This window comes from Abramis brama, assembly GCF_963993115.1.
Source record: "Abramis brama genome assembly, chromosome: 21".
Lineage (NCBI taxonomy): Eukaryota > Metazoa > Chordata > Actinopteri > Cypriniformes > Leuciscidae > Abramis > Abramis brama.
In genome coordinates this window covers 29,949,439-29,970,538 of record NC_139983.1, presented here as the reverse complement: position 1 = coordinate 29,970,538, position 21,100 = coordinate 29,949,439, and the positions used below count along the sequence as shown (strand labels likewise).

The 21,100-nt window shown below is 36.7% G+C and overlaps 1 protein-coding gene across 8 annotated transcripts in view; it reads left to right on the top strand.

Annotated features, from left to right (window-relative positions):
* ktn1 (kinectin 1) overlaps positions 1–16,308 on the top strand; it is a 41,597-nt gene extending 25,289 nt beyond the window's left edge. For 2 of the 8 annotated variants that reach the window (XM_084097432.1, XM_084097431.1), the window contains exons 22-36: positions 183–252; positions 406–446; positions 562–652; positions 2,552–2,638; positions 5,360–5,449; positions 5,541–5,639; positions 6,291–6,380; positions 6,491–6,583; positions 7,672–7,740; positions 7,877–7,960; positions 9,960–10,043; positions 12,364–12,447; positions 12,527–12,616; positions 13,532–13,642; positions 15,463–16,308. In XM_084097432.1, the coding sequence (XP_083953558.1) occupies positions 183–252; positions 406–446; positions 562–652; positions 2,552–2,638; positions 5,360–5,449; positions 5,541–5,639; positions 6,291–6,380; positions 6,491–6,583; positions 7,672–7,740; positions 7,877–7,960; positions 9,960–10,043; positions 12,364–12,447; positions 12,527–12,616; positions 13,532–13,642; positions 15,463–15,504 (1,225 nt within the window). In that variant the 3' untranslated portion in view covers positions 15,505–16,308. The remainder of the gene's footprint in view (positions 1–182; positions 253–405; positions 447–561; positions 653–2,551; positions 2,639–5,359; positions 5,450–5,540; positions 5,640–6,290; positions 6,381–6,490; positions 6,584–7,671; positions 7,741–7,876; positions 7,961–9,959; positions 10,044–12,363; positions 12,448–12,526; positions 12,617–13,531; positions 13,643–15,462) is intronic. The other 6 variants (XM_084097436.1, XM_084097435.1, XM_084097434.1 and 3 more) reach the window with 3 other exon arrangements.
* Positions 16,309–21,100: the final 4,792 nt, after the last annotated feature.

The window sequence follows — 21,100 nt, the reverse complement described above, 5'->3', positions numbered from 1 at the left end:
TGAGAATATACATTTTACAAAACGTTTTGCTGAAATTGTGATGCCAATAATAGCTTTTATCTGAAACACATTTTTCTTCTTTTTGAACTTCCCAGAAAAAAAATCGGTGTTGAATTATTTAGTATATATTGTAATCACTGGATGTAACTCTGACAGATCAACAATGCATATGTATATCATAGGTTGACGGCCAAGGATCAGGATGTTGAGAGACTGCAGAGAGAATTGGAGAAGGAAGTGCAACAGCAACAGGTGAGAATGATGAGAAATTCATAACAGATGCCACAGAAACAACTATAACAACCTGTTAATGCAACACATTAGATTTACTCCAAGTAACTTTGCTGACATTTTGATATTCACTTTGCATTTGCATTGATATAATCATGTCTTTTTCCCCAAAAGCAAACCGTTTCAGCAGCTCCCAGCCAGGAATTATTAACAGCGTAAGTCGTGTTCTTTTAGTTACGATATATGTTGGTGATCTCAAACATGTTCCAGTATAATAAAGGCTCATCACACTGACATAATACACACCTCCTGTTGTGTGTCTGTCCTCAGGCTGTCAGAGAAGGACAAGCGGCTATCTGAACTTCAGGAAGAACTGCTTCAGTTGAGGGAATCGGTGGAGCTTCACCGTAAGAAGAACAACGTAAGTTTTTTTTTTAGTGTGTGTTACTGAGCAGCTCCTGTAGAAGAGCTTTAGCTTTTCTTGTCTAATGCACATGCTACTGAGTATGTAAAACAGGTGACTTTAATTTGAATGGCAGCTATTGACCAGATCCTGTGCATCCCTGAACCTTGTTGGAAGTGCGTTTGTGATAATTATGACCTGGAAAGAAATGTAGTGCCAGTTTCTGCATCAGAGGTGTGCACTATGTAAATTTAACCCCATAAGAAATTAAAAATACTTTAAATATGCATAATATGTGTTTTATATTATTTAAAATGTAAACTAAAGTGTTCAGTATTTTCCAGAAGGTCATAAACATACTGTCACTTATATTACAAAGCGACTTATGTAATGCAATTAATGTCAAACACACAAAGTACACATAAATATACACACACATAGCACGTCAGTCCTGGCATTGCCTAACTTGACATTGCAATCAATGTCTGTTTGCTCACCTGATTTTCCATGATTTTAGCAGTATTCCTCCAGGCTACACGTGTAATCTCTTTCTTCTCTTCCTAAATCCTGTCTTTTTTGCTAGTAAATGTCTTTTTAGGTCTCAGTAAATGACAATAAATATTGCTCAGCGTAACAAGAAAATGCGACTCATACACCGATGCAACTTTTCATTCTCCTATCTTTGTGTTTTTTACCCTGTGTGACTTTTTCCTGGAAAATACAGTACACTTGCATGAAATTTTAATGCCAGTGACCTAAAAAAAGCTTTTACAGAGGGGTGGTCCCCCATCGTAGAGGCAGCCATATTTAGATATGCCAAGCTGAATGCTGTTCACTGTATCTTGATACATTGTCCCCACATTGTCAGACACTTTTTGTTGAAGAAAGAAATTGATCAGCTAATAGGGTATTCTGAAATCGGCAACTTTGGCCTTTGTGATGCCACATCCACACCAGTAGGTGTCAGTGTAACGTCTCATATCGACCACACAAACAAAATGACCAAATACACCTTCAAGAAATATAACTGTTTGTCTTGTTAGCAAAACATTACATACAAAATTCCACACCAAAGCTGATATCAGTATGAAAGAAAAACATTGAGAATAATTGGGAAGTCAGTCCAAACTTCAAAGGGGACTCAAGATAAAGTCCTTAAAAGAAAATAAGTATTAAAATAAGATGAAACAACTGAAAAAAGAAGATATTTCTTATTTAATTCACCCCCTTAACAACTTGTTTTCCCTTTGAAGAACCAGGGTTCCCAATGTTTTGCAATGAGGAAAAAGTTTTGTAAATTGATAAAAGTCTCCATGGGCATTTTTATACATTTCATGAATAAATATCGTATTAAAGTAGTCGTGCATTGATCTAAAATATTTCATCAAGTGGAAATTGAGTAAAAATCCTTATCCATTAAATCATGAACAACTGGAAAAGTTATGGGAAAAGCCATTGAGTCAAAAAAGTTGAGAACCACAGGTTTAGATGGTCTAGAAAGACTTGTGTACATTAGCTCAATACATTTAGTTTTATTTTATATAGATATTTATTTATTTATTTTGGATTTGATATAATGTTATCAGTTTAAATAAATCCTGCATTTTCCACCGCTTTTTAGCTAAACATTCTTCATGGCACATTTTCTTTTTCCCCTTGTAATTCTTGAATTACAGGATGATTTTAGTCACTGTTAGGCAATTTAAACTGTTTATTAACATTCATAAACCATTCAAAATGTTTAGGCCGTTGCTCGCTTTTTGTGGTCTTTGAATGTCTGTGTAAATCAATGGTACATGGAAGTACCTTGGTTGGGTCTTGGAACCGTACACATGGTTCTATACATGAATGGGACAATCATTTGTTTGGCAAGAGTTTAGGCTGAACTGAAAGTGGTGTTTCTCTGAAACTGACTAGGAGCTACGGGAGAAAAACTGGAGCGCTATGGAGGCGCTGTCAGCCACCGAGACCATACTTCAGGGAAAACTCACCAAGAGCGCCAAGGTTCGCACCACAACTCCCAAACTACTTCACTCTAGAGTCAAATCAAAGCATCTCTCCAATAAGCCATTTATTGACCAATGAAGTTTTTATTCCTAATTAACTTCCTCATGACTGGCTGCATACTCATTTCATAACTCTGAACTGCTCAGCTGCATGCTACTAATGCGCTATGTTGAATGCTGAGAGCTGTAAAAATCTTCAAACCTGCCAACGAAAAGCTTTGAAATTTGCCCAGAAATTTTCTGTAGCACCTCAATGCAGTACACGAGATCCGAGATTTTTCCGAAGTAAGGTCCCATGGTGGTCAACTGGAAGGGGAGGGACTTAGGCTCTCTATAAGGGGTGGAGATTGGTAGGTTTAGGGGTGGGTTTAGGGTTTAAGGGGTGGAGATTGGTAGGTTTAGGGGTGGGTTTATGGATTAAGTGGTGGAGATTGGTAGGTTTAGGGGTGGGTTTAGGGATTAAGGGGTGGAGATTGGTAGGTTTAGGGGTGGGTTTAGGGATTAAGGGGTGGAGATTGGTAGGTTTAGGGGTGGGTTTAGGGATTAAGGGGTGGAGATTGGTAAGTTTAGGGGTGGGTTTAGGGATCAGGTGGATTAGTTATCCTCCCCATGGATTTCATGTTCTGCAGTGAGGACCATCTCGAAATTTTGGCTGGATCTTGCTGATTGTTTTTTAAAATTCTCCATTCTGTGTGTGTGTGTGTATAGAATTGTTTTAAACAAGACACCTGAAATGAGTCTGCAGCTATTTTTATTTATTTATTTTATTAGATTAGGAATCATTTTATGCCCAACGTTTCATTTGATCATCGAACATTCGAACATCCTGTCATTTGACATCCCTTGATTTCTTCTTTCCAAGCATGCTGATCACCACCTGATTTCCACTATTCAGTCAGCACCAATTTATATCTTATCACAATCTATTCAAAGAACTATTTATGTCATGACAACAGCAAAATCAGGAAGAAAATGATTAAAATCTCGTTCTCCATTAGTTGGGTTGCATCCATCCAGTTTTTCCCCTTTCCCAACACCTTTTATGGTCTCACCATCTTTCTCCTCCTGCCAGATGTGTAGACCAATCAGAAATAAGAAACTCCTGCCCCTTTAGCTTGACGTCTCCTACAGGGTTGGTCGGTCATCTAAATGTAGCGAGCCAATTGAGTTAACGCCTACGTCACAGCATGGAGAAACCAGTGGCTCTATAAACGGTCCTGAAGCTATAACTAGCCTTGCTTACATCATGAGTAATTCTACTGTGGCTCAGCCTGCCGTCAGTAGTCAAGCATGAACTGTCCGGTTTGTCGACATCTGCTCTTAGTCATCTCCAGCTGTACGAATCCCAGGCCTGCACCTGCTGTACAAACTCAGCGTTTGCCAGACCTCTGTGCTCTTCTGTGGATCTCTTCAGTTCCATTAAATACATTCTAAAAACAATACAAAAGTAGTTTTTTTATTTGGTCTTTAAAGCCAACCTGCAATAAAAATGAAGACTCTTTCTTTTATTAATGCACGTTCGAGATCTTCTATTGAAAAACAAGCCAATTATTTATTTTGGAATAACATGCACTGGTGAAATTTTTCACATGTTTAATCAAAACGTGATAGCTTGGTAGTCATTGTTTTAGCAATTTTATTCAATCTGGATACATTCTGGTAGCTAAAGCTGACTAATCGCAATCCAATGTATAGAATCTCATACTTTTTTTCTCAAGGGGATAATTCACCCCAAAATAGTGAAAATTGTCATCATTTACTCACCTTCATGTTGTTCGTTCCTCTGTGGAACACACATTTTTTTTGTAAAGACTGTTGTTAACCAAAGAGTTTTGACAGCCACTGACTTCCATTCTATGGACAAAATAAATAAATAAATAAAAAATCTCAAAATATCTTTTATGTTTCACAAAAGAAAGTCATAAAGTTAGGAAAGAGAGGAGGGTTAGTAAAGGATGACAGAATAGCCAGTGGTTGCCAAAAGTCTTCAGAATATCATCTTTTGTGTTCTGCAGAAGAACGAACAAACATGAGGTTGAGTAAATGATGACTAATTAAAGTTTTTGGCTGAGCTATCCCTTTAAATATCCTGTTTTTCTTGTTTATAAATAAAATGCAACACATAAAATGACTTCAAAGGCTAAAATTTGTCTGTTTCCTTTGTCTAGGTGAAATAGTAATGTTTTGTTGTATGTATAGCGAGTTACAATTGTCTTAAAATAACAGTAGAAGATTAGTAATTTATTTTATTTGTATGTGTATAGAAAATAGAGGTTTAGAACGAGTTGTGGTGAAAAAGTGGACCTGTATACAACAAGCAAATATTCATTTGACGACAGCTTTGTTGTTGTTGTTTTTTTTTGTTTTTGTTTTTTGATTGTTTACATTGATTTTAAAATTCAATGACCAATAAGATATAACCTAATTTAGTCTGGGATTGATTTAGGATATTATCCAGGACAAAATTTGTGTGCATATACGTATGTGAGTGGTTAAATTTGAGTTAATGGCTTATAGTGGGGGTGAGTAAATTGAGAAAGCAGAGTTTATTTTATTTAGGATGTTTTTCTTTCATCTCACTCTTTGGTGGGGACTCTGGGGAGCACCTCTGGTTTTCTACTGATCTGCGCACAGTTGTGGATTATGGAGTGATCTTTAATTGAAGTGTGAAGTGTAAGCAGTGTGATTGATGGAGTGTTTGGTCTGTGTTTCTGCACAGGAGCATCAGAAGCTGCTCGAGTCAGCGGAGGCGGATTGCAGAGAGTTGCTGCACAGACTCCTGCCACACGTGCCACTGCCCACCAACCAGGTGCCCTAACACACCACACACACATGCACGGCAAAGATATTATCATATCATTCAGAATCCTCTAATGTATGTTGACATTGTGACTGTGCAGAACCACCAGCAGTGGCTGCAGACGTTTGAGACGTCCATGAGAGCGAGTTCGGCTGGAGAGGTGTCTTCTGTCCACGCCTCAGGGCCTGGAGACTCTCAGGTATAGATGCATTTTAAATCATCCAGAGATATGAGTGTGAATCATCACTGGTCTCATGATTCAATTCGATTACGATTATCATTATATATCACGATGCGTTGCATCCTCACTTTTCAATATTACTGCACATGCTTACATATTCATCAATGAATACAAGCAGTCAATATGAACTCTTTTTATTGTATTTGCTTCAAGAAAGTACACTTCCTGAATGTAGCAAACCTCAAACAAAACTTAAGTCTGAACACAGCAGATGACAGGACCATTTAGAACGAACACTAGTACTAAAAGCGCATGAAACTGTTAAGTGTACTTAAGTTGCAGTAACGTGCACACACATACGCTCGCAGCCTTGCACACACTCATGCATGCACACACTCGAGCTCACACACAAACTTTAAACTAGTGGGTGCATTTTTTATTACTCGCTTTTGTGTTTCGCCTCCCTCCGCTATTTGACGCTAGCGCGAGTAGGGTATGTAACGAATAACATCAGAGACACGTCAGTAAGCTATAATCGATTATGGTCTATTACTGCATCGATGCATTGCGATGCAACGATTAATTTCAACATCCCTATCCAGAGACAATGTCTAACGAATCAAATGGGTGCATAAACATTGAAGACTTCAAGGTTTGTTTTCTGGGCAGGCTTTGGCGGAGAAGTTGAAGGAGGCTGAGGAGGCTCAGAAAGTTCTACAGAAAGATTGTGAGACGTACAAGAAAGTGCTAGCAGAGACGGTGAGTTGTGTTCATGGCATCTGTCTAAAATGTGTGACAGCTGACGGTATGTCAGCATCACAGTTGTACAGTGGTGTGTATGTTGAGGGTTTTTTGGTGTTGGGTCACAGGAGGGGATCCTGCAGCGGCTACAGAGCAGCGTGGAGCTGGAGGAGACGCGCTGGAGGGGGAAGCTGGAGCAGTCACAGGCTGATTTCAAAGAGGTTTGTAAACACACACACACACACACACACACACACACACCACATCAGCTTTCCTCATCTACACCAGTCCTTAGACAATTAATAGTCAGGTTTAATAATGAAGTCTTGAAACTATAGTGGTGTAAAGGTTTGCACTGGCAATGGTTCAGTGCAATTATGATTCTTTACTAAATCCTCCAATGCATCATATAAAAGTATTATTTTAGTAAATCAGTTATTACATTCAGCAATTGATGCACTGTACACTATATATATATATATATATATATATATATATATATATATATATATATATATATATATATATATATATATATATATATATATATGTGTGTGTGTGTTATTATAATATGTAAAACACTACCGTTCAAATGTTTGGGTCAGTATGATATTTAGTTTTTTATGCTCACCAAAGCTGCATTTAATTGATCAAAAATACAGAACAAACAGCAATATTGTGAAATATATTAAATATTATTAAAATAAAGGTTTTTTTATATGTAATGTAATTTATTCCTGTTATGACACAGCTGAATTTTCAGCATCATTACTCCAGTCTTCAGGGTCACATGATCCTTCAGAAATCATTCTAATATGCTGATTTGGTGCTCAAAAAATATTTCATATTATTATCAAATATTTCATATTATTATTATTATTATCAATGGGAAAAACCATTTTTAATGCATACTTGCTGAATAAATGTATTAATTTCTTTCTTAATCTTACTGACCCCAAACTTTTGAATGGTAGCATATTATATTTACATTTTAAAATGTATTATGTATTATTGTTATTATATTAGTATTTTAGTTTAGTAGTACAGTAAAGAAAACCTCTGTATTATAAAGTAGATAACCACTTAGAAAATGATTTACCAAACAAAACAAACAATTATCCAAACACATAGTAGTAATGGCAATTCGGAGAGAAAATGTGCTTAATTATCATGAAAATAATAGTCAAAATACATATTTATTTATTTATTTATTTATTTGTGTGTGTGCTTCTGGAGCCTGTTACCTAGTGTTGTTGTGAGATTGACCTAGTTCGACTGCAAAATAAAGATGTTATTGTGTCGTGTTTAGATGACTCAGAGAGTAGTTGCACTGGAGCAGGAAGTGGACAGACTGAGCTCAGATGGAGATGTGGAGAGTGTGAGTTTGCTTTCAGTTTGATCCTGCTCTTTATCAGCTCTACACAATACAATTTACACATAAATTTGAAAAAACAAAATAGCTCTAAACTGAAGAATATGCATTTGAATACTGCTTTGCTGCATATATATCATAGCTAAAGAGAGCCAAACAGCAGCTCGAGGCTGAAGTGGAGAGAGCGGCGCGTGAGAGCGCCACCTACGTGTCAGAGGTCAGAGAGGTAAGGCCAATCCAAAGCTTTATGGATGCTTATACTTCTGTCTCTCGTTCTTTTTCTGTTTTAGTTTGTTGCTTGTGGTTGTCGTTTTTAAATGTCTAACATGTTGGGTTTTGGCAGCTTAACTAAAAATCTGTTTATAGCTTTCAAGGTTGGCGTCTACTTATCTATCCTCTGTTCAAACTGTAGCAGCTATCAGCGATAAATTAATTTATGACATACTTCACATGATCTTCTCAATACTCTGTAGAAAGCTTTTATTGTTTGGACTGAGGATAGAACTGTCTTAGAGGAATGTTCCGGGTTCAGTAGAAATTAGGCTGTATGCATTTATGGCACGTTGTTGATTACCAGAGAAAGAAATTTCACCTTGTTCCTTCTTTTGAAGTAGAGGGTTTTAACATTGCCACATTTACTTCCATTGTAAGGGATTTAAAATTCTTTTCTCTGGTAATCAATTCATAGTTTTCAGTCACATGACTGCCGTGGAGCCCTGGAGGGTAAAACATCCATAGAACTGCAACACATCCATTTCAAGCTATAAATAAATATTTATTTGTAAATAAAAGTTTAAAAGTATTTAAAAGTTTTGAGCATTAGCGATCCATATTCAGCACCCGATTAATTGATTTTTAATAGATCAAATTCAATATACGCCTTACTCATGATGCACACTATATACAAGCTAGCAAAACGAACTCTGGTGTGATTGCTCTCTTAATTTAAAGGGACAGTTCACCCAAAAATAAACATTCTGTCATCATTTACTCACCATCATGTGGTTCCACAACTGTTGAACACAAAAGAAGATATTTTGAAGAATGTTGGTAATCAAACAGCAAACGGCAGCCATTGACTTGACTATAGTGTTTTTTTTTTTCCTACTATGGAAGTCAATGGCTGCCGTTTGCTGTTTGATTACCAACATTCTTCAAAATATCTTGTGTTTAAATAGAAGAAAGAAACTCACAGGTTTGGAACAACCTGCAGGTAAGTGATGACAATTAAAATTTTGGGGTAAACGATCCCTTTAAGTGTGAACATGTCATCCGAACCTTGGTGCGCACCAAACAAGCTGACCAAGACCCCTGAAACACTGAGTCTCGGTCCGCTTCCATGTGAAGGACGTGATGTCACAAGATGCATACCTGGTTCTTGTATGCATACCTGGTTCTTATATGTTGGCCATTACAGTTTGGTATAGGGGTCCGAACCGCGTCTCCTTGCAGCAGATTTTCGTTTGTGCGCAACGGAGGAATTTCTGCCGCTGTTTTTACTCCTTTACACATTTAATACTCTTTGTGAGCCAAATATACGTCATTAAAATCTGTTTTTTTGTTTTGTATCTTTACGTTCGGTGTTACAAATGAAAATGTGAACTTAGGACTAAATGTTTCATTTTATTTTTTTGGTCAAGACCAAAATAACCAAGAGAACTGAACTACAAGTGTGAGCACGCCTTAAGAAGGGGTGTCCAATCCTGCTCCTGGAGGGCCACTGTCCTGTAAAGTTTAGCTCCAACCCCAATTACACACACCTGAACCAGCTGATCAAGCTCTTACTAGGATACCAGAAACTTCCAGGCAGGTGTGTTGAGGCAAGCTGGAGCTAAACTCTGCAGGACGGTGGCTCTCCAGGAGCAGGTTTGGACACCCCGTCCCTAAGGAGTAATACTGAGTTTGGTCTTTAAATATCACTGTCTTGTACATTGGTACTAAAATAACTGGCAGGCAAAGGAGGAAAACCTGGTATGGCCCTCCAGGTGTGACGTCCCGTTAAACTCACCTGGATGTTTCTCCTGGAACATGTCCTACATGTGTTGATCTCGTAAATCCGTAGGATAGCACGTTCACCAAACCCAGCTTTTCAATTGTTCAGTAGAATGTTAGAAGTTGGAAATGACATAGAAAGTCCTACATTTCTTGTATCAAATCCAAATCCGAATCCCCCTCCCAGCTTTTCAGCCCCGCTCATTCCTCAAATATCTCAAACTTCATTGCAGCTCAAAGATCTCTTGACCGAGTTGCAAAGCAAATTCGACGGCTCGTACACAGAGGCCGTCAGGCAGAATGAGGAGTTGAATTTGGTAAGCTGTCCTCATGGTTAAACTGAAGTAGCTTTCCCTTTCTGCTCTCGAGCTCACATGGGTGGGGGGAACTTGATTCAAGAGACTGGAATTTTACGGCAAGGGGTTGCTATCTGTTATCTCTAATTTCTTCTGCTGTAAATTAGAATTCTTAAAGGAACCCAACAATGACTCTGACATGGTTCAATAATGAAAAAATGGCTTCAGAAATTATTTAACAATGAATGCCATTCTTGAAAAAAAGATTAAGTCCCTGTCATATGAAACATTAGAGATGACGGATACACCTTGCCAAGATTATGATGTGTTAATCTGTCATCTAAAACCTTACTCTGCTGTCAGTTTGACTTACTGCCGCCTTTGCTTAAAACTTGGTCCTGCAGGCACAAACACACACTCCTAACGCTCAGCTCTTGTCTGTTACGTACACTACTGTTCAAAAGTTTGGGGTCAGCAAGATTATTTTAATGCTTTAATTCAGCAATGATGTGCATTAAATTGACCAAAAGTGACAGTAAAGACAATTACATTTACAGAATAATATATTTAAAATAAGCGCTGTTCTTTTGAACTTTCTCTTTAAAGAAACCTGATATTAAACAAAATATTAAGCAGAACTGTCTTCAGCATTTATCATGATAAGAGATGTTTCTTGAGCAGTAAATCAGCATGTTAAAATGAAAAATCATGTGACAGACACTGAAGACTGGAGTAATGAAGACTGCTGAAAGTTAAATTTTAAAATGTATTAAAATAGAGTAGTCATTTTAAAAATAGCAATATTTCACAATATTATTGTTTTACTGTATTTTTGATCAAATAAATGCAGTTTTGGTGAGCAAAAGTATGTGTAAAAAAAATTAAAAATCATATCGACCGTAAACTTTTGAACGGTAGTTTGGTGTTTTTTTTTAATATTTTTGTTTTTTTATTGTAGTGTATAATATTTGTCCATTGTCTGTTCTTATTTTAACCCTTTATTCTCTGAGCTAGTGTCAAATCCTCAGTGTTTGTGTGTTTTTGACATCTTGACATCACCTGCTTTACCCATTTGTAAAGGAAACTTACATTTACACAATTTAAATGTCCATTTCTCTGTCAGCCGACACTTGAATAAGCTTTTAGAGAGTTGTAACCAAAACTTTAATACAAACATTCATGTGGTAGAGAAAAATTAAATTCGTTTCCTCACGCTTTCTACACCATTGACAGTATTTCTTAAATGGATAGTTCTCTTCAAATTCTGTCACCATTTACCCGTGTCATTCCAAACCTGTATAATTGTCCTTCTTCTGTGGAACACCAAAGGAGAGGTTTAGCAGAATGTCCGAGCTGCTCTCTTCCACACAGTGAAAGGCAATGAGGACTTTCAAGTGGATGTTTGGACTTTTTGGCTGTCCAGCTCAAAAAGGCCTTGTAAAGCATCATAAAGTAGCATTAAAATAGTCTGTTATATTCATGCGCTATATTCCATGTCTTCTGAAGCCGTACGATAACTTTGTATTAGGAACAAACTGAAGTTTTAGACCTTATTCTCTGAAAATCTTCCCTGACAGCTGTGCTCTACTTTTATTTTATGGAAAAGAGCAGCTTGGACATTCTGCTCTAAGGCCGTGTGTCCACCAAAGAGTTTTTTCACGCGGCTGGCATGTTTTTTTTTTTCCAATTGTTTTCAATGGGAGCGCCGCGTTTTTAAAACGCCATGAGCGTAACGAGGAGATGAGCATTTTTTTTCACGCTGAAGCGTTCGTCGTTTTTTACAGGTCGCCGAGAGTTGAAGAATGCTCAACTTTGGGTAAAACGCAGCGCTCATCACTGTCACTTTTTACCCAACCATCCAATCACAGTGGAGGAGGGGCGGGACTAATACCACACCGACCAACCGCCACATTCTGCTTGTACAACGTCAACAGACGACAACAAGCATAATAACGGAACAAAATCATTTAAAACAAGAGCCAGAGAAAATCCGTTACATTTGTATCGTCATTTTAATATAGAATCAACACAGAAACAAAATATGTGTGAAATGAGATACTAGTAACACTTTCGCGGATATTCCGTATCATACCAGCAAAGCGTCTCAACTCGCTGTGCCAAAACGCTCTCAAGCGCACATAGCTAGGCGTTTTCAGCTAGCTATAAATGCTTTGGTGGACACACAGTCTGAAGATCTCTTTTTGTGTTCCACAGAAAAAAGTAATTTATACAGGTTTTTAAAGAGTTGGTGAATAATTGATTTTTAGGTGAACTATCCCTTTACGAGCTCCATCTTTGACTTGTGTCAGTAAAGTGATTCTTGACTTGGGTTTTTATTCAGCTTAAGACTCAGCTGACCGAGACGTTGTGTAGGCTCGAGAAGGAGGAGGCTGAGCGTCAGAAAGTGGCTGGAGACCTTTATAAGGTAAAACTTGATGCACGAGGATCTTTCTGTTAATTAAATGGTTAAGAAGCTTGTTTGCCATCAAGTTATTTCCTTTCAGGCCCAGCTGTCTCTGGAACGGATTCAGGCAGAGATTGTTAAAGAAGCAGACCAAGCTGACCTGATAGAGACCAGCAGCCTCACGCAAACGGTAAGAACTGTGTTAGGTTTTAAATGATGTAACAATGATTACAAAACTATATACTGTTTAAAGGCACACTATGCAGTTTCCGTTTTTCTCAAACAGTGACCCCTAGAGTCGCTGTGGAGTACTTGTATTTAACGTTACTGTCGTAAATACCACTCATGCAGAGCCGTCTCTGCACTCTTCCGACCGCGCTTTCTTCGTTTACTTCGTCGACTCTGCCATGATTCACGTCTGAAACGCGTGCTAGTGTCTTCCATAGAGGCTGCTTCATATGTTGTTGATGTATGTGACGTTGTGCCGTAAAGCAAGTCGTGATTCTCGCGCGATTTGTCAGGGCGCCACCTCTCAAACTTGCATTATTCGCCCTACTACGAGTTTGTTTACCATCAAAACTATTTCGAAGCTGTTACATTAAGGTACAAATCTTGCATAGTGTGCCTTTAACATAAAGAGCACAGATATGTGGACACTTTCTGGTTGTCTGATGTTAGTGGATTAGGGACAGGGTTAGCATAACTATGCCAGTGTGGTTACTCTACCAGGACACCTGTGTGAAGAGCTGAGGAGAACAGACGTCATAGAGTTTATTTTAAGAATAATAATATAATAGCTGTGTAAAATTACAAAGTATTTGTATAAAAAATAAATTGTGAAGTTTATTTAAACCTGAAATTCAATTAAATTGAGAACATTTTATTTTATATATATATATATATATATATATATATATAGCAAATTACTGTTGCCTTCGAGTATCAGTAAACACAGCAGAACTGTACATTGGTTAGTTTATTGCAAAATGGCTGAGAAAAGTGAAGTTAGATCTGAAAAAAAAAGCAGATTTGATCTTCTGTATTTTGAAAGCGTGGTCATTGTGAAATTTAAAAAATGTCTGCCTTTTTTTTTACATGTTTTTAGGAGGAGCTTGACCGTAAGGAGAAGATGACTGCAGGGTTGAATCAGACAGTACAGGAACTACAGGAACTACTTCAGTCTGTCAACAGACAGCTTACCAAGGGACATGAAAGGGTAGGGTCTTTATTTTATTTTTTTATTACATATATAAATGACTGACCATAAACCGGTGGTTTTCATTAATGAGCACTCAAAAAAACATCAACGCTCACTGGACTTAAATGTACACTGTGACTTTTGGCCCTCTAGCTGTTAAACAAAACTGCATGGATTTTTCAGAAGAACATTGTTTTGGTTGTGCTTCGGCTCTGCGTGACTTTGCAGAGGAATATGGTTCTTTCTCATAACTAAAAAAAGAGAGAGAGATTATCCTATGCTCATAAAAGATTCACTGCTAGGCTTAAGAGATATAACCAGTTTAGATGGAGAGGATCTCAAGCGGACTAGCTGAAGACATTACTGTAGCTTTACCCATTAATAAACATGAAAATAAATTCCAGCACTACAACCATAATGAAATTACCCTTCACAATAGATAATGATTTACAATGGTCTCTGTTATAGAGCTACATATGGCTCTTTATCTGTTCAATAAAACACCTCTCTCCTGTTGAGTAATAAAAACACCATCATCTCTGCGTCACTTTTATGACATTTCAAAACTCTGAAAAGCCATGTTAATGTTGATTCTTGTTTTATTACGAGCTCTGTCTCCACATAGTTAAATTAAACCATTCATAATAATAATAATTTGAACTGTATTCTAGTCTTGTGCCTCTCAGATCCAATTCACTGTAGTAAAATAACATAAAAATTACAATATACCAATATTGGTATATTCTATCAAAACATTTTACACTTGGCTTTTTCCGGGTTATTACATACTATATAAATACTTTATTTTATTTTGTGGCGTACAACGCCGACTGCCGCGAATTCGCAACAAACCCCTTCCATTCAGACTGCAGGCGAGATAGCGTTTGTTTTCCCCCAATGCCTGTTTGTGCACATTCGATACATACCTAGGAACCTTTTGCACGCACTGGTTTCTCGTAGGAGCGGTCGGAGTGGGAACTACATCCGGTTCACGGAAGCTAATATTTTGGTTTGCAAAATCCGCATATCAAGGGCGCAAATGTGGAGAAATTGCCCAAAATGAGTTAAGTTGTGCTAAGATAAAAATATGTACCAGCTTATTGATTGCTTCTATAGCTATGTTATTCATATAGACTTCATGTGACGAATATTTTTTATGTACTTTGTAGATTTCTGTTCGAATTCGCGACATTCGTCCATAACGGCTGGATTGGGCTAATGGCTACATATTATAATAATGCTGTATTTAGATGGTTTCAACCAAAAAATTTTTTTTTTTTTTTTACAAAAAATAGCATGTTAGGATATAACACTATAAGAATATATAATGTATGCACTGGAGAAACAAGGAAAGAGTTAAACAGAGTGTAACATGGAATGTATAAAAACTACTGTCAATGTTAGGGAGTAGGAGAGTGTTTTGTTTCTTGCTGTTGTCAAGATTCATTAATTTGTCAATTAAAGTTTATAAGTTCTAACAACTTTGTGCCATGAATAAAATCTACATACCTGAGATGGGAAAATGTGTTTTATTAATTTTACCATTTTGTAAAAAAAATTACCCTAAATGCCTGTTGTCACTAATTTGCAACATACCTAAATTTATATCTATTCTATATGGTATAGACAAATTAACAATCTCAACTTAATCTAGCATCAGCTTGGAGCCAGAAACACACATAATACATTTTTTTATTTAATTGTAAATAAATTCAGGCGTCAAGGGGTTAAATAAACATTTACAGAAATGACAGAAAATGAATTTATCATCTGATTACTGTAAATTCTGTTCCTCCCAATTATAGTGAACAAGTGTCTTATTCTCCTTTTTCTTTCAGGATGATCAGGTGGATAAATTATACTCTAATTATAAACTGTAATGAAATGGAGGAAGGCTTCAGCGTGCTCTCATAAAGCCACATGACATCAAACCAGAGTAACCCACCGTCAGATTCCAGCCCTGTTTACTACACCTGATCTACTGGCCATCTCCAGTTAAAGCAACCCACGATCCTTACACACTCCAACCTGGGGTCCCGTTCTCCCAGAAGGGGCTGACGGACCCTGACGACGTGCACTCAGTGAACCGGATCCTTCCTCATGCCGTGTCGCCTCCTCCACCATGGCATTCCTCATATTCAGTAGACTTAAAGAGTAAAAGCATCCGATAGACGAGACTGTTAGACTCGTTGATGTTTCATTTGACCCTTTTCCAGTCCGAATACTTTGAATACTATTTTTTGTTAGCTCTCTTTGACCAGAGAGTTTTTTTTTATCCTCTCGTATAAAGAACATTTGAGGATGTTTGTGTTGTTTTAAATATAAAAAAATAACTGTTAGGATCTACTGACTTTGTGTTTTCAGCTCTTGTTTTGAAACCCTAAACTCAGAGGCACATGCAAGAGATCCGTTTAAGCCAATAAATGCTTTTCCTGACTAATTGTGCTGAATTTAGTATTTGTTTTCCTGGCGGGCTGTTGTGATGAGGGGCATATAATGGGATCATTGGTGAAAGACGGGTTAATTCAGTTGCAAGCAATTCTTTACGTGCTGCTCAGACAGAAGCATCCTCCTCATCTGTTTTCATCACACTCTATATTGTTGCTAATTTCATTAACACTGATATTTCCTTTTTTGTAAAACAGGTGACCTGTAATAAAAGGGATGCTTGTTTTAAAAATGCAGTGTGTGTTTTGTATTGTGATGACAAAGAGTCTTATCTTGGAAAGCTACAGGGAAACTAAAATGTTTATTTTAAACCAGACTACACTTACACATTTGGGTGCATTTTAATCATTTTAATATAGATAGTTTGGATGTATTTTTGCTCCTATGGTATATATTTTTAAAACAAAATATTATTAAACACTACTGTTCAAAAGTTTGGGATTGAAGTCTCTTCTGCTCACTAAGGCTGTGTTTATTTGATCAAAAATACGTAATATTGTGAATATCTTTTTCTATTTTAATATGATTTAATATAATTGAATTTTCAGCATCAATACTCCAGTCTTCAGTGTCACATGATCCTTCAGAAATCATTTTAATATGCTGATTTGAAACATTTATTATCAATGTTGAAAACAGTTAAAATTTTTAGGATTCTTTGATGAATAGAAAATTCACCAGAAAAGCATTTATTTAAAGTATAATTTTCTAACCAATGTAAAGTCTTTACTGTCACTTTTGATCAATTTAATGCATTCTTGTGGATTTTTTATCTTGCTGACAAACCTTTGAACACTAGTGTATAGAATATAGTTTTGAAGATGTTTAGTTTTGAGAAAATGAACATGTAATGACTCGTACACTACAGCAGGGGGCGGTAATCTTTTAATAAATGCCTTACTAGTAATCCATCATTTGGACGGGATATTGTACAAGAACACACAATTTCATAATAGGTCTGATTGCAAGAGTATTTATCATGATGAACATTTGCTCATTCTCTGTGAAATACGAAAACAGAGCTATATGATTAAATCAGACTATTACAACAAAGGAATGCAGTTATTTTAATTATTTATAATTAGCAATTATTCAGTCACCCTCATAACACACACCAGTAGATTTATGATTGTTCTTCCTATGGAACACAAAATGAGTCATTAGTAGAATATACGAGCTGCTCTTTTCTGAGAGAAGCTGGCGACCGATAGAATCATGAGAGGGCGATTAGATGGGTTTTTTTAGGGGTACTGTCCCTTTAAATGAATCACTTGTGCTTATTGTTAATGTTCACACAACGCTTCCGAATCAAAGTACATCACACATTTTCACTTTCCTTAGTTTTTCTTCGATCCCACATGGATATAATGATTTAGACTTTATTGTAGGGCAAAGAACAAGTTAAAGGATAACAACAAGACTTTTGTGTGGCTCTGATGTAGTCTCAGCACATTCCAGCCATTCCCTCCTGTATCACACTGCTATCAGCTGATCCCAGACCTGCATCTGTCCATGACATTATACTTTTCTTCCCTATTGTGACATACAAAAACAAAAAATGTAGGGCGGGACTTGATTTTGTCTATTGGGAATTGATCGGATGGTTGTGGTTTGCTACTGGGGTGTTTCTGCTGGAGGGAGGGGAAGTTATTTTGATTAAAGGTGCAGTAAGCGATTTTTGAAAAACGCGATTGAAAAGTGGATCAGACCAAGCGCCAAAACACACTTGTAGCCAATCAGCAAGGGCCGTACAGACTCATGATGGGGGAGGAGAGAGAGAGAGCAACTATATAGAAAGAGAGAGATATGGCAGAGAAAATGCCAGGGGAATATAACTTTAAAAATAAGGGTTACGATCAGGCAAGACCTGCGTTAATATTGGAGAAGCTTTCCAGCGCTGGAGAGACCGAAAACGGACGCCGATGTTGCTTTATTGCTTCTTGATACACGAGTAACGTTGGTTTTGCTGTTTTACAGAACTAAGATATGCTGTATTTTGCTTGAATATACTTGCGTGCAGGGCCGTGCACAGGGGGGTGGCCCGGTGGCTAGAGCCACTGCCCTTCTGCCCTCATCAGCTGAGGTGCCCCTCTCGCCCCCCTCCCTAACCCTCCAGAAGATTCCCATAAAAACGTTCTGTTATCGCTCCGCTAAAGATCCACTGATTCCGCTAATCCGCTCCGCAGCATCACTCGTAGACAAGCATGTGCCCGCTCTCCGACGACAGTTTCAGAATAGAATTTCGTCCCATTCACAGGTCGATTACAAATTACAATCCACATTACAGACAGTAGTCGATCCACAAAATTAATATTTTGGTAATATGTTTTTGTATTTCTGTCGCAAAATGTTTTGCTCCTGGTCTTCAAATAGTGCTAACAAGTTACAACTCGTGCAACATCCATGTTCTTGGAAGAAAAGCAAATGTGTTTTGTGCCGTTAGCCACCTTGTAACCTACTATACTAAGGTACTATTCATTTAGATTAGAACACATTTAGATAATATATAGTATATTACCTTTTTATTATGTATAATGTTAATATGGTCTCATTAAAATATAATAAATATGATGTATGTTATAGATAGATACTATATCAACTAAGGCAACTGATTATAATGGGAAATATATTTACAGGAGTTAAAGTGTGAAAAACTGTCTGCTAAATATTCTATACATAATGATTTACCCTCTGGCTTTCTAGAACTTTGATTCAATTTTTGCCATGTTGAATAGGCTTTGTCTTTGCTCTTTCTCACTCTGTTCTTCTAATTTTGTGAAGGCATTGTTTTTTTGTCTACAAAATCTGCAAACAACAGAAAATGTTATTTATTTATTCGTGATTTATTTATTAGTGTTATTTATATTAGATTAGATCAGGTTAAATAATTTGATTGAACAAGAATTCTAGTTTTCACTACTCCCAGTGTATGATTGCAGAACAATATATTTTCAGCAGAAAATTTATGGAGCAACAGATTTTGTGTGAAAATAAATCAGAAAGGTGGTTTGTTTAAAAATCTTATTAATGTATGAGGTGGCAAGGAGGTACACACGGGGTAAAACCAGCATGGTAAGACACACAGTATTGATAAAAATACTTAAGCTAAATTAATATGCTTTTAATAATGTCTAAGTTGATACTTGTTCAAACCAATCACTTTAGTAAAGTTTATAACAATTTTGGAGTTATTTTGATAAATTAAATAATAAATGTTTGTTCAATAAATATAGGCTATCTGTCATAATTTTCATTTTAAAAATACAGAAACAAGATTCTTGAGATCTTTGTATTTAAATTGCTACATAAGTCTAAAACATTAAAAAATATATATAAAATAGTAGATTAAATTAGCACAGAATCAACTTTGATCAAGTCAATGATCAGCCAAATTTCCAAGTCCATCATCAAAAGCGTTTATGAAAAAAAGTGCTGAGCAGAATTTGTGCCATTGAGTGGTATAAAAGAGAATTAAGTCAAATGCGCATTTTACCCTGGTGTGACTTTATAACTGTTGTAACCTGTATATCATTTCAATTTATACTTTAAGTGTATAATATTAAATTAAATGTCTATACTACTTCCATAGGATGAGGCAGTTTTTTCTTTTGGTTCCCGTTTTAGTGATCACAACATAACCCCTTAATCTGGTCACATTTGTATATATAACAAGTTTGTTGCCATAACTTGTATTGACATATTTCTGACATGAAGCACCACAAGAAGTGTTTCCTGGCACTCCTAGCTCTGCACATAAAAACAAATATCCTGTATATGAAGATTCAAAATCTAGAAAAAATCACTATCATATCAAATTTGTCCATTAGCGTTTATTTATTTTATTTTTACTGTTAATTTTTGTTATTTACTTTTGATCATTACTGTAATGGGTTTTATTTCTATATGTATTTTCTTTGTGTATTTTTGATTTTATTCTTATTTTATTTATTTATTATTATTGTAAATCTTTTTCTTTCTTCTCCCTATTGTTGATTGTTATTCTGTTATAATCGAATGAAAATTAAACATTGCAATCTGTAGTCGGTTTTACAGGCCAGAGAGCAACATGTGTCGGCCTGGATCCGGTCCACATCCGCATGATCTGGGCTGACATTATGTTGCTGTCTGGGAAATGACTCTTAAGAGTCGGTTCTTTTAAAGAATCATTAAAAAGATTCACAAACTCAGGAGCTACAAACTGTGGACACCGAGTATATACGTCTGAAGGGTTGCCGCTTTTGTTGTATATTATTTCCATAATAGGCCGAAGGTCACTTTTAAAAAGTATGCTAAAGTGTACTTCTTTTTCACAAGGGTTTATAGCCTATACTGCAGATATAGTAAGGATAGTATGGAAATATATTCCATAGCCATTATTATTGTACAGAGGCTGCTAAACAGGGTTTTCCTACTTTAGGTGTCCATTTTGGAAGTGGTGTAAATACGGAGAGCGTGACATTACTCCTGTGACCTGAAGCAATAACTTACATGAGTCAACGTCCTCAAAGATCTTTATGAAGCGCTCACAGTCTCATAGACATTCAAAGGTTGAGTAATAACAACATAATTAACTTACTCTACTGTTGTAGAAACAGTCATTGTGAGTCATACAAATTATTTTAAACTAAATGTAACATGGTAACAATGTGATAGGGATCTTAGTCTTAGGGCACTAAAAACACAGCATAACAACACCCTGACAACCACTCACAAAATAACCTAGCATTGCAACATTTTCTTCCGATCCCGAGTTATATTTATGTTTCCTGCGTTCATATGAAATGAAAAGAAATGATGATTCAGGACAGATCTTTGTTGCGCAATCATTCTGTCTGGTCATGCGTCATGCCTACTAATTTCTCCTTTGTTGGTTACATGCAGTTATATTGTCATAGTACAAAAATCTAAACCAGACATGGCGTTGAGGAGCAGCAGCTCTTTGCATCTGCTATCCATCAAGATGGAATGAGCGACCAAGCCTTTGATCCTTCATCCAGGCACGTGTGTGGAGGGGTGTACGGCTTGACT